The sequence below is a fragment of the Zosterops lateralis genome, assembly GCF_965231275.1.
Source record: "Zosterops lateralis genome assembly, chromosome: 5".
NCBI classification, from domain to species: domain Eukaryota; kingdom Metazoa; phylum Chordata; class Aves; order Passeriformes; family Zosteropidae; genus Zosterops; species Zosterops lateralis.
The window spans coordinates 53,969,388-53,981,615 of record NC_139766.1 but is presented as its reverse complement, the minus strand read 5'-3'; the positions used below and the strand labels follow the sequence as shown (position 1 = coordinate 53,981,615).

The 12,228-nt window shown below is 37.9% G+C and overlaps 1 protein-coding gene across 1 annotated transcript in view; it reads left to right on the top strand.

Annotated features, from left to right (window-relative positions):
• CCSER1 (coiled-coil serine rich protein 1) overlaps positions 1–12,228 on the top strand; it is a 383,892-nt gene that overhangs the window by 104,525 nt on the left and 267,139 nt on the right. Inside the window, exon 4 of the mRNA XM_083861973.1 lies at positions 11,165–11,258. Within this exon, the coding sequence (XP_083718099.1) occupies positions 11,165–11,258 (94 nt within the window). The remainder of the gene's footprint in view (positions 1–11,164; positions 11,259–12,228) is intronic.

Here is a 12,228-nt window from a genome sequence, read left to right as displayed (position 1 = left end):
AGTGAAAATCATTATAATGACAGTCTTTTTTGGTTAAGATTTGAGACAGTTTCTGACAGTGTCACTATGACCTCAAAGAGTTTAAATTGCTCTCAAGACTAAAGATGCATCAATGTTGATTAGTGAAAAGGTCTTCGGAGTACTCCTTCTCAGCTGAGGCTTTCTAGACTGTCTGAGATGTAACTTGTCAGTGTAATAAGCCACCAGTCTCCGTTTGTTCAAACACCAGGCTAGTCACATTCTCAGGATGAAGAATTCTGTGACTTCATATATGATACTTAATGGCAAACCAGAGAGCCTGTAAAACAACCAAGTTGCTGATTCTCAGTGACTGCATTTTTTCATTCATTATCCTTCTAAGCCAAAAATGTGCTATTTCTTTGCTATTGTATATTATATGCACATTATTTCTGTTAAATTTGTAGGAAGAATGGGAATTGTCAAAGAAACACAGTGGATACCATTTAAAAGCAAAGCCAGACAGTGAATGGAAAAAAAATAGAAACAGAATTGGGGATAAAAGACCTGTAAGCAGAGTGAAAAACAAATTTTGTGATAAGTCTTATACCTAAGTTTTAGAATGTTGTTTTCTTCTGATCCAGACACCGATACAATCTCTACAATACTTGTATGACATTTGGGTCCCATATGCATGTATATATAACACACACACACACATATATAATTTGAACTTCACTGGTTAGAATGCATCAGCAACTACATTTTCTCAGACTGATAAGCCTGACATCAGTCTGATTTTTAAGCTGCTATATTGACTCAAATTACTGAAGTATTAGATGTCCTGCAAGCAAGTAACAGTGTGTGAGGCAATTAACATTGCTAAGGGTTATGTTGTAGTTAAAATGAACTGTGAGTTCATTGCCTTACAAAGGGAAATCATCTTCAGCCTGTTCTTTAGGCTCTGAAGCAGTGATAAAACTGGGGCTGTTGTTGGGTAGGCTGAACAGATAGGGATGCCCAAAAGCTTTACACTAGCCTAATTATCTTCCCTGGCCTTCGTTCAAGTTGTGTTATACCTGTCCAAGAGTGTTATGTTCTCAGGCCTTTCTGCTTTGCTCTGGCAAGGACATCACCCTCTTAACAGCACACTGACTTCATCAACAGCTAATGTTTTGTGAGAGGCAAATGCTGCGACACAGCCAGATTCTGGAGGTTGTCCCTAGTTGTGGTTGGCAAGGTGAGTGGCAGCTTTGGTGCAGTTTTGGTCATCTCCGAATATGGATATAAATTCAAAGATTAATCAGGTAAATTCTGATACACACATATAGTGTTCTCTTCTTAAGCTGGGATGGCTGGCATGCCAAATTTTTCTGTGCAGGTGAAGCACCTAGGTAAATCATGGGAAAGAATTGGATGCTGTTTCATAGATAGTGATGCTGTTCTTCCATTCTGTGGTCTAGAGCCAAATATTTGTTAGAAGACAATACAGATGTAGATACTGAAAGAGATTGGTGTCTTAAGCATCAAATAGTTTGGAAAGTACAGGGGAAAAGTAACAAAGCCAGTCAAATGGCTGTATTGCAGGATTTCCAGCAAGTGGTTGTGGTTTCTGTCACTGCAGTTTTGGTAATTCTCCAAGATGGGACATTGCAGTTTTATATTGTTGTCGTTAGTCAAAGCTTGCAACAGTTTGCTTAGCTTCAGGTTCCCGATTCACTGCCCACTCAACTGTGATAATTAAAAGATTTTTCTGTTTTCCTTCTGGACCAATAATTGACATTACACTTTTTCTTCCAACAACAACAACAAAACAAAAAAAACCCCAAACAACAACAACAACAGAAACAAACCCCCCCCCCCAAAAAAAAACCCCACAAAAAACAAAACAAAAATCTAAACAAAAACCAAACCAAAGAAAGTAGAGAAAAGTATGCAGTAGTGGGGAAATGTTATTTGAGTAGAAGAATTGCTCAAAGAATGCTATAAACCCCTGTTTACTGAAGCAGCCGTAGGCCAAAGTTGCCATGGAAACAGAATTCAAATAATATTATCCATAGCATATCTATTATATATTGCATTAATGACACTCTAACAAAGGACTCACTTGTGGTTTCATTTACAAGGCTCACTTTTCGGTGTTTTATCACCAATATTAGAGGCTAGAATTTAAAATTAGAAATGGAAGGTTCAGCTTTAATTGGCTTATAATAATATTGGGAAGGAAAACAATATTTATTTAATCATATGTCCAGAAGAGTTTTGAGTTTTTGATATGCAGAAAGTTCTTAGTCTTTTCTTAGAAACAAAATCATGCTCAAGCCATAAAACAGATTATCCTCACTTGGCATCCAAAAGTGCTGACTCCAACAGTGTAGCTGATATAACTAGAACTGGAACATTCTTCTATTTGCAAGAAAAATCAGTCAGTTCTTGAGCTTTGTATGTACCGAGCTGTTTGGGGAAAGGAGTTTGAATTCAGCTGTGTCTGCCAGATGACTGTGGCTGGTGGTGGATTGTGGCAGTAGGTGAATTGTTAGAACCAGTGAACAATAGGTGAATTTTAGGTAGTTTGTCAGAACAATGATATTCTTTAGATAAGAGTTAGACCTAGGAATGGTGGGGATATCCTTTTGTATCCTCTGATGTTAAATTTGTCTCGTTTTGGCACTCAGGTTCTCACTAGTTCTATGATTATACTCTTCTTCCCCTCTCTGTACCACTGGCTTAGAAAAGGCAAAAATAAAGAGTCCTTAGGTGCCATACAGCAAATTTTGGCCCTTTAAATGTTGGCTGAAACACTGACTTGAGTGCTTGCAGGACACAGACAAAATTTCAAGTGACAGAAGGCTTAGATGTGAGTTGTGTTTGTAATTTGAGTGGTTTTGGAAAAATATAACTAGCCAATGAATGCAGTTATATAACTGACCAATGTGTTGAATAACCTGTTGGACCTTGTTTAGATGTACTCACATCTCTAAGGTATATACAAGTAAGCTTCACAGAGTGGTCAAAATTATATCCAATATAAATGCAGGATAGAGATGCTCGAGGAGCTTTTTCTGTCTTTGGCAGAAAAATCTGGCAAGAGTGTAGAAAAATTTCCCAAAGCTGTGTGCTGATAATGACTGCGCTAGAATGCTTGCATAACGCTTTGCCTATTACAAAAGCTGTAAAAACATTAACTAATCCACAAAGCAGATTACATGTTTCAGATGTATCCCGCTGCTGGGAGGAAAGCATATGTGTGTTAGAGTGAGGAGGAAAAAAAATCTATTAAAGGAAGCTTTATTTGGTCAATTTAAGCTTTATTGCATTTCTTTGACTGTATTTTCATACTTTCTTAAGAGTGGTTTTTTTTTCTCTAGGATTCTGTTAATGAAATTCCAGATTGATGTATGAAAACTGTATGCACCTTTTTGAACACAGAAAATCCCATTGTCTTGATTCTATTTACAACCAAAGTGAATCTCAACACTCTAAAATTATTTGAAAGTGTGGTAACCATTCAGAAAAGTGCCTGTGTCTGAGAATTTTTTCTTTTTTTCCCCACAGATACAGTTCTCAGGCTTTTTGCTGCATGGAAGCTTTGGCACATTTTCAAGGTGGCTTTTACTTGAAAATTCTTGACAAATACTGAATTCAGGGTTAGGCAACTGCTGTCTTTTATCAGGTCTGTCAAGTGCTGATCCTTACCTAGGGTTGACTTGAACATGGATTTAGAATGCTATAATAGATGCTTAAAATTGCTTAAATTTGCTTAAAATGGTTTAATATTAGAACTTAAATGCTGAGCCCACCTGTTGCCTCCCAGTTCTCTTCAGAGCTTTTTTATCTGTGACTGTGTTGCAAGTAGGTGTGTGCACGTATCTACTATATGCTCGTATGGGTGTGTATGAATTGTGTATATGTGTATGAGTTAAAGATGGCTGCTGAACTAAAAGTGGAATTGTTTAGGAGATGAGGAACAAGGCCAGTCTTGCTAGGATGGTCCTTGCCATCACCCTCACTGGGTCTGTGGAGGCCAGACTTTGCTCTCTCAAGTGTTGGAAACTGGATCCAAAGTGTGCTGCTTCTTCTTTCCGTGTCTTTGTGCAGTCGTCCTTGATGGCTTTGTCCTTATCAGCCTCCACCCCAAAATGAAAGGGACTTAATCCACCTCTCCTATAAGTCATCTAATTCTTGGAATGAGGACTAGGTCTGATTCCATCACTTCTCTCTCTCCTGGCTGTCACACCACCTTTGTTATCATCTTTCTGAGGTTTTTTTGTGTGATTTCCTACACATGGTTTGTACAAATATGTCACTATTCTCTGTTTGAGTCTTTGGAACAGTGTGTTATTCATATTCCTGTGCTTAGCAGTGTTACAGAATGCTTTTGTCTTGTCACCAGTTATACTACTGGTGGCTTTCCTGTGCTACCAAAACCCTGGCTGTTGCCCCTCTAGTTTTGACTGACACTGTGGCAGGACAGAGGCATGGGCAGGTCCCGTTCCTGCCACCAGCAGTGTTTGGGCTTGGCTGTGCTCCCTTTCTGTGCCTCCAGCGAGCTGGCTGGATCTGTGGCACAATGAGCCTGGCATGGATGAGCTCCAGCTTGAGACCTCTTGGGAGAGTCCATTAGTTACATTCACTCAGGCAAGAGGAGCATCACTGAAGACATTGATTTAATGCACAGGGAGAATTGAAAGGGCAGAAAAATAATCAGGTGGAAAGTACTGCTCTTCCCTTACACGGCTGAAAGAGTGCATGCAGAAAATATTTTGAAGAATAGTATGGTTGGTCTGAACTCTGTAGTTAGACTGTTCCCTCCACTGCTAAATGTCTGTCTTTGGTTCTTAAGGGCACACTAATTTATTAAAAACTGGATTTTCACATGTTAGCTACAGAAGACATTCTTACCAAACATAGCAACATTTATTTTTTCTTTTTTGAATTCTTCAGTTTATTAATGTAGGGAATAATGTGCTTTTTGAGTGGTGCTGTTCAGGAAAAAAAAGAACTGTTTTAAGCTGATCTTGGTATATGAAAGTAATCCATAAGATCTACACTTGATGCAAAGATTTTTAGGCTGTTGGCAGAGATTCTATGTTTTTAAAATTTTTTCTGTTTGCTGGATTTCATGTACTTTCATTTTCCCTTTGAAGTGTGTGGGAGAGAGCAGAAGGGGAAATACTTCATTATGTCCATGAATTATTCAGGTACAGTTCTAGCAGCTAACATTACTTTAAATAGCTCAAGGTCTTTCTTTTTCCTTGAGTATGCCTCAGTTTTCATTCTTATGCTGATTGTATGCCATGTTCCTTTGTTGAATACAATTTTGATGAAGTACTATCCTTCGGCAATCTTTAGAAATCATTTCAGTCTTGAAATAAGTGTTTAATTCTGTTCTTCTCCAGCATCAGATATTCAGTGACCCTCAGTTGATACAGGTGAATTTTCATACATGTGAATCTACAGAAAAATAAAATTATTCTCCCTAGAGTGTGTTTTCTATATACTTTTGTAAAGGCATTGATCTCAAATAGTCTCCCACATAGACTTCTACAGTGAAGGAAAAAAGGAATCTATAATATTAAATATTAACATACTGTTATACTCTGAGAGGAATTTTACAAACCACATTTAGTACATCATTCCAGTGGGGAGGCACGAACATTAAATCCTTACATCTTGGAAATGTCCTTTCCTCTCGCACCAATAATATATGTAACAGAAGAAAACAGTTGGGAAGATGTCTAGAGGCCAACATGAGAGGAAACGAGAGCAAAACAGAACCCAAACTGAGTTTAAAATGCTGTTCTTGTAGTTCTTGAAAATCCAGTGATTGCTGCATAATCACTTATGCAGATAAGACCTTTGCCATTATTTCTGGGGGGCAAAAAGTGGTAAATAATTATTCCCCTGAGGTTTAAGGCTTACCTGATACAGTATAAAGAGGCAGTGGGTCAGAATTACAGACAGTTGAGGAAAAATGTACCTGTGTGTGTGTGCAAGACTCAGGTTTCCAAGAGGGATGCCCATGACCTAATCTCAGCTGCTCAATTTAAGTTGCAGTAGCAGTGAGAATTTTGCAAGGCAAGCATCAGAGGAAGTGCAGTGGCAAAAGATTGTCAATCTATTAAAGATTAAAATGCAGCCAATATGTTCACGTTCATGACTGTAAGGTTATAGCAATGTATTTATAACGAGAGTTAATTTGTGTATATTTTCTTCAGCCATGGATGTGTTTGAGAGAAATATTTTTGAGTAATTGCAAACATGCCAACGCTTCAGTCTTGTAGCTTAAGTTGCTTACCGGACCTCAGGTTCTCAAAGCCCTTGAACAATCTCAGCAAATAGTCAAGTTTTTCTTGCAGTAACAAAATACAGCAATGAAATGGAAATCGTTGTAAAAGAACCTGGAAATACACTGGATAATGGAAGATTCAACATGTGTGGTAACCAAAAACACTGGTCGGAAAAACTAATTGCCTCCCCTTGCTCAGCAAAACAAGATTTATCAGGGCTAAGTCTCTCTCAAGATTACCACTATAGCACTTGAAAAGCGTGCAAAAGTTGTTTGACTATCATGTTGACCAGGGACTGCATGTTAATTAGAACAAAATTACAAAATAACTGATACAACATTCCAAAAAATGCTGGTAATGGCAGAGAATCTGTGTCTGCAGCCTTTGGGACCTTGCTGTTACTTGGTTATTTCAATTGTGTTGAAGAGCAAGCAGTCTAGAATAAATTATGTGAAAACATGAAGAAATTAATCTTTTGGTTGGTGCCAGTGATTACTAGCTGGTTCAGATGGGGAGATTTGTTACCTAAACAAAATGATTAAACTTGGTTTTATCTATTAATTGTAAATACTCAGTTCTGCATGGGTTTAGCCTGCTTGGTTTGTGTGTATTGTGCAATTAATACAGTTTTGCTTGGTCCATCTGGAATTGAATTACATTGCTTAACAAAATAATATACATTAGTGTATTTGCATATTCATATGTGTGTTTTATTGCCATTTTTGAAAAGCAGAGTAGTCAATTTTTAGGGGACTATACTGTAATTCCATAAGCAGTAATTTGACTAGGTATTTATATGTGTAAGTTAGTTATTTGGAATAATAATTGGAAAAAAAAACATGGTAAAGAAGCCTTCATAAAGAGATGTTATTTGCTTTTTATTATTTAAAGCCCAATGGTAGATTTGAGACCTATTATCTTGGGCATTTTATATATATTTGCTGCTAAAGCAGTTGTTATTTATTCCAGCTTTCAAACTCATTTTTACTGTTGTCCTCTGAACTATACAGGTATAAAAATAATTAAATACTTTGCTTTTCTGGAAACAAACTAAAATTGATATATTATGCACTAGGTTTCTTTTGAGTTTCTGTTCTTAGGAAGGGAAACTGGGAAGAGAGAAAGGAGATAGGGAGGGTACTAAGGTGTAGAAAGGAAATCCCCTTCAATAAGCCTGAGTAACCTTACTGGCTGGGGGAACTGTGTGCCTAGTACATCTCTTTTACTAAATGATTTCAGCTGTTTCTGAACTATACATGTGCAAATTACTGGCTAGATTTTGATACTAAAACTATTTGTAGATTATACATTCTTAAGAATGTTAAGGAAGTTGTGACTAGGAAGTTGTGGAAGTTGAATACCATTGAACTCAATAAGTCCTGTGTAAGATAGCCAGTTGGATGAAAATATCAGTTTGTACTTCTTGTGTTTGCTGAAAGAATTTTAAATATGAAATTTGTTAATAAGAAGTTACTGGTGCCTTGAAATATTCATAGATTAGCATCCTGTTTTGCCTGCAGCCATTATTGGTTATCAAACACATCCTGAGCCATTGTACGAATTGATGCTGTTTAGTCTGAGTTTGTAGTGTTTAAAAAATTACTGCTGAATTCTTGTGTGAATAGAAACTCCTTAAAATAACAGTGGTAGTCCACCAAGTCAAAGGTGGAAAGTATGTTTGGCAAACTGAATTTATTAGTTTTTAAACTTGTTGTCGGCTGTGTTGACCAGGAAAATGTGAGGCGTGTGGGTCTCAGATTGATTGAGTGTGTTCACGTGCTCTTCTTAGAGGTTATGGTCAACCTTCATATTGACTAGAAGAAAAAAGCACTGTCATGTAAATTTTGAGTCTTCTGTAAAGTCAAAATTGTAGTAGAAGTCCAGCACACCCTGGAAGTAGGAAGTATGTATGTCTTAAGGCTTCTGAAGGGCTATTACGGGGTCAGTAAAGAGTTTTTTGCTGCCTTAACTAAATGGTTTGCCTCCTGAAATAAGTAAAGGTATACTGCCCAAAATAGACAACAAATGGTTCCTTGAGATCTTGATGGAGGAATTAATTTCTTTTTCTTTATGTAGCAAAGCCTTCAAACTATTCACTTGCAATGCTCTTTAGGGCTCAAACTGTCTCTTATTTTAGTTTTTAAATATTTAATAGTGTTATTCTTCAAAGACTGCCATGGCAGTGGTGAAACGAGGAATGGGCAAAGGGTCAAGAGATATTAAACTTTAAAGGAAATTACAATTTTTGCTAATTCTCTTAGCAACAAAGGAGTAATGAATCCTGGTGAAGAGGCAGAGGGGTGGAGGATGATGGTGTGCACTCGCAGCGGTGTCGCTAAGCTGTGCTGTGATATTAGGCAGGTCATTCTGAGAGCTCAGCTCTCTTACTTTCTAATTATATGTTTTCAGAAAATATTACTTCAAACAGTGCTGGGACTCTAATTAATGCTCTATGCTTGGGTGGACTTTTATGGGTTCGTGAGTTCATTTTTGGTCTGTGTCCATGGAAGAGCTCTGCCCACAGGTGGGCCATCAGAGCAGAGAATCAGCTGGGCTGCCATCATTCATGTCTTTGGAGGTGGAGCCGCCCTGTCAAGCCCTTGTTCTTGCCATGATGGGCAGTAGCTCTAATTTGTTTGGTCCCAGTCCTGTGATTTGTCCCTTTATAAAGAACACATGAACTCCTGGGAACAGAGGGAGACTATTTCTCTGGAGGAGGTATTTATGAAAGAATAAACTGGGGGGGGGGGGGGGGGGGGGGGGGCTTTTCTTTGTTACTTTAGCTTGCCTGCTGTTGTTGCTGCAGTTGGAGAGGCTGTAGGAAAGGGAAGGCAAGGGGGTCACGGATGCTTTGGGAGGGCAGCTGGGAGCCCTCAGCTCAGGTGGATGAAGGGAGGTGTGTATTACTGTGTGGAGCAGGATGTACATCAGCCTTGCAGAACAGAGAGGATAGATTGCCTCCATGGTTTGCCTCCACTTGCCGCATTACTCAGGTAGTGTAGATCTTCCTGAAAAGCAGTAATAAGCAGAGGGGACTTGAATACAGACTTTTACTTTTGGTCCCTCTTACATGGTTCTTCAGCTCTTCAGAAAATAGTGGTTCTGTTTGTTAATTCCAAATCAAATGGAATTTGTTTCTTGATGAAGGCTGTGAGTCATTATGTTTTTGCAGGCAATCTCCCAGGATTTCAGACCACACACAAATTACTGCACAAGATGTAGGAGATGCTCAATTAGCATAAATTCACTGCTCCTTGCTAATCTAGCTTATAAAACGATGCTCAGCATTAATATCAATGTGGATTCAGTTAGTAAACTGTAGTATAGACAATAACTTTAAAGTAAAGAACAAACTTGTGTATTCCACCCTTTGTACTTTTTCCTGTACTGGCAGGGAAAACTTTCAGCTGTTGCTTAAAAATTGCAGGGATTGTTCTTCTTTTCACCAAGTTTTTTGTTACATTGAAAAACAATATATAAACGAAGTACGTTGTACATTTCTGAGTTTACTATACTATTTGAGTTTACTATACCATTCTCTGAGTTTACTATATTATTAAGCTTGAGTGCACAATAGCATCTAAATTAAAAAGGAAGCCAAAAATATAGTTACACCTGTAGTAACGTGTTCTGTATCTCATGAGAGGTTTCTTGTGCTGATGGTAAGTCAGGGAAAGAACGCAAGAAAAAGTCCTTGTGTTGCTTATGTGTTGTTTGTGAAAGAGCAGAAAGCAGAGTTTGAAGAAATAATTACTCCAAAGGGTTGAATAGGTGCAAGTGGTGAGTAGGAGTAAGAGATGACATCTATTGTGGTGGGAAAATACTTGAAAGAATTAGAAGGAACCTAAAAAAATATGTTTGGAACTGAAGTCAAGAAGGGCTTTTACTAGTTTAATATATACTACTGTTGTATCTCTCAGGCAGAGATCTTCCAGACAGTTCAGTGCTTTGGGATGATGACCAAATGATGCTCTTTCACTCTGATTTTTTATGTTACATTAGTGTGGGGAGCATGTGCAATGCATTGGGTGCCAGCATCCATCCCTGTGCAGTGTCTAATGCCTGATTTGCCTGTGAATGGACTGAAGAATTGAGCCCTGCAATATTGCTTGTTGATCAGCAAACAAAATGCCAGCTGGAGAAGGCATTGTATTAGCTGTGATTAGGTATCGGTGACTGTGGAGAAAATCAGTGTATTACCAGGTCAAAAGAAATGACCATAGAATAAAATAGACATTTGAAGAAGATGGAGAATTACTATCCCTGTCTGTAAACCTGCCTTATCTGTCTGTGGTTAAGACTTGGCAAACATGGTAATGGGGACCTAACCAGCTAAACTTAGGAGTCAGATTTCTTCTCTGTCTATAAGCCTTTGCCACCCACATAAATACTTAAAAATTCACGAGTTGATAATTCAAGCCTGAATTTCCTGTTTATGCTAAATTTGTGACTATTTATCCTTTGGATAAATAGAACAGTAAATCTCTCTTCAAAGGTAAGGGCAGGCAGTGCTTAGAATTCCAAAATTTAATGAAAAACATGCCCTGATACTTTTATGTTGTGCTAAAAAACCCCATTTTTATTCTTCATAAATGTTATGTTTAAACTTGCAAAGGCACAAAACCATCACTGAACAGTAAAAAAAAGAAAAGATAGATGGTAGTACTTCTACTTCTGGTTTTTTTTTTTGTTAAATATTTGAGATTCTCTAAAAAGACAATGGTGACAAACACGTTTCAAGTTGAACAGTTGTTTCATACTATTTCTCACTGGTCTAATGTTTGCAGAAAAAATTTCTGTAGCTCCTCCTTAAATATGTTTTCCAGATCTGATTGGAAATCATTTTGTGCAGAGCAATTTGACTAAAACATCTCTCTAATGCTGCTATTTTTTATTTTTTTTTAAATCCATACTAGGATGTTTTGAATAACTTGGGTTCCTGTGAGTTGGATGAAGATGACCTAATGCTTGACTTGGAGTTCCTGGAAGAGCAACATCACCATCGTTCTGGTAAGTCAGATAAATGCTGTCTGTCTTCAGTCAGGTATTGTTATTCTAGAAATATAAAACGAATATGTTCAGCACAGTTACGTGGAAATAAAAGGTAGCAATTTTCTTGGAAGGAGGAGAGTGGTATTCATTTTTATTTCTAAGTGTGTTTGTAATTAATCAGAAAAATGCTGTTTACACAGCACTTGGCCTTTATATGGTCAGTTATGAAATGGAAGTGATTTTTATAGCTACAGAATTTCAGTACCAAGGGCAGACCCATCTGTTTTTCTAAATATTTAAAATGACTGCTGCCTACCGCAGGCACTTAACATAAGAGCGTTGGTGGAGTAATTGTGATCACATTTTGTGTGTGCCAGAATAATATTCTTCAAATAAAGAAGGTTTTCCTTGAGACATGAGTGTAACTTGATTGTTTCTCTCATGGTTGGTTAATGCCTTGTTGCACTGCTTTGATTAATAGCAATAAACTATTGCTCTTTACTGCATTTACTACCATTTTATAGTAGGATTGAGCAAGGTAAGTTGTGGGACATGCAATGAAGAATGCTGCATTTCCTTTGGCTGGGATGTGGGACAGCAGGGCCTTGTCTGTGAATAGAAGTCCTGCTAACTCAGCAGGGTTTGGAGAGTCTTCAAACCTTTGTGGGACTTGTGCTTGATCCCAGCTAGAGTTCTGAGTTTGTACTTGGCTGTGATGCTCTCTTCTGACAGTGCTGTGTATTTAAATAAGAGTAATTCTCTCCTTCTCTTTTACCTGCTGTTTCTCCATTTACCCACACAGGTGCCCATAGTGCACATTCTTGCTGACTCATGTGAAAGTGGGGTTTTTGAGGCATGTGGTGGCCAGTGTGAGCCATCTTCAGTTCTGGTCCCCTCTTAGATGCAAGTTTAGCATTGGTTACAGATAAACTGCTTCACTTGTGCTCCTGATGGATATTTTCTGTGTATGATTATTCTGTGAACATAT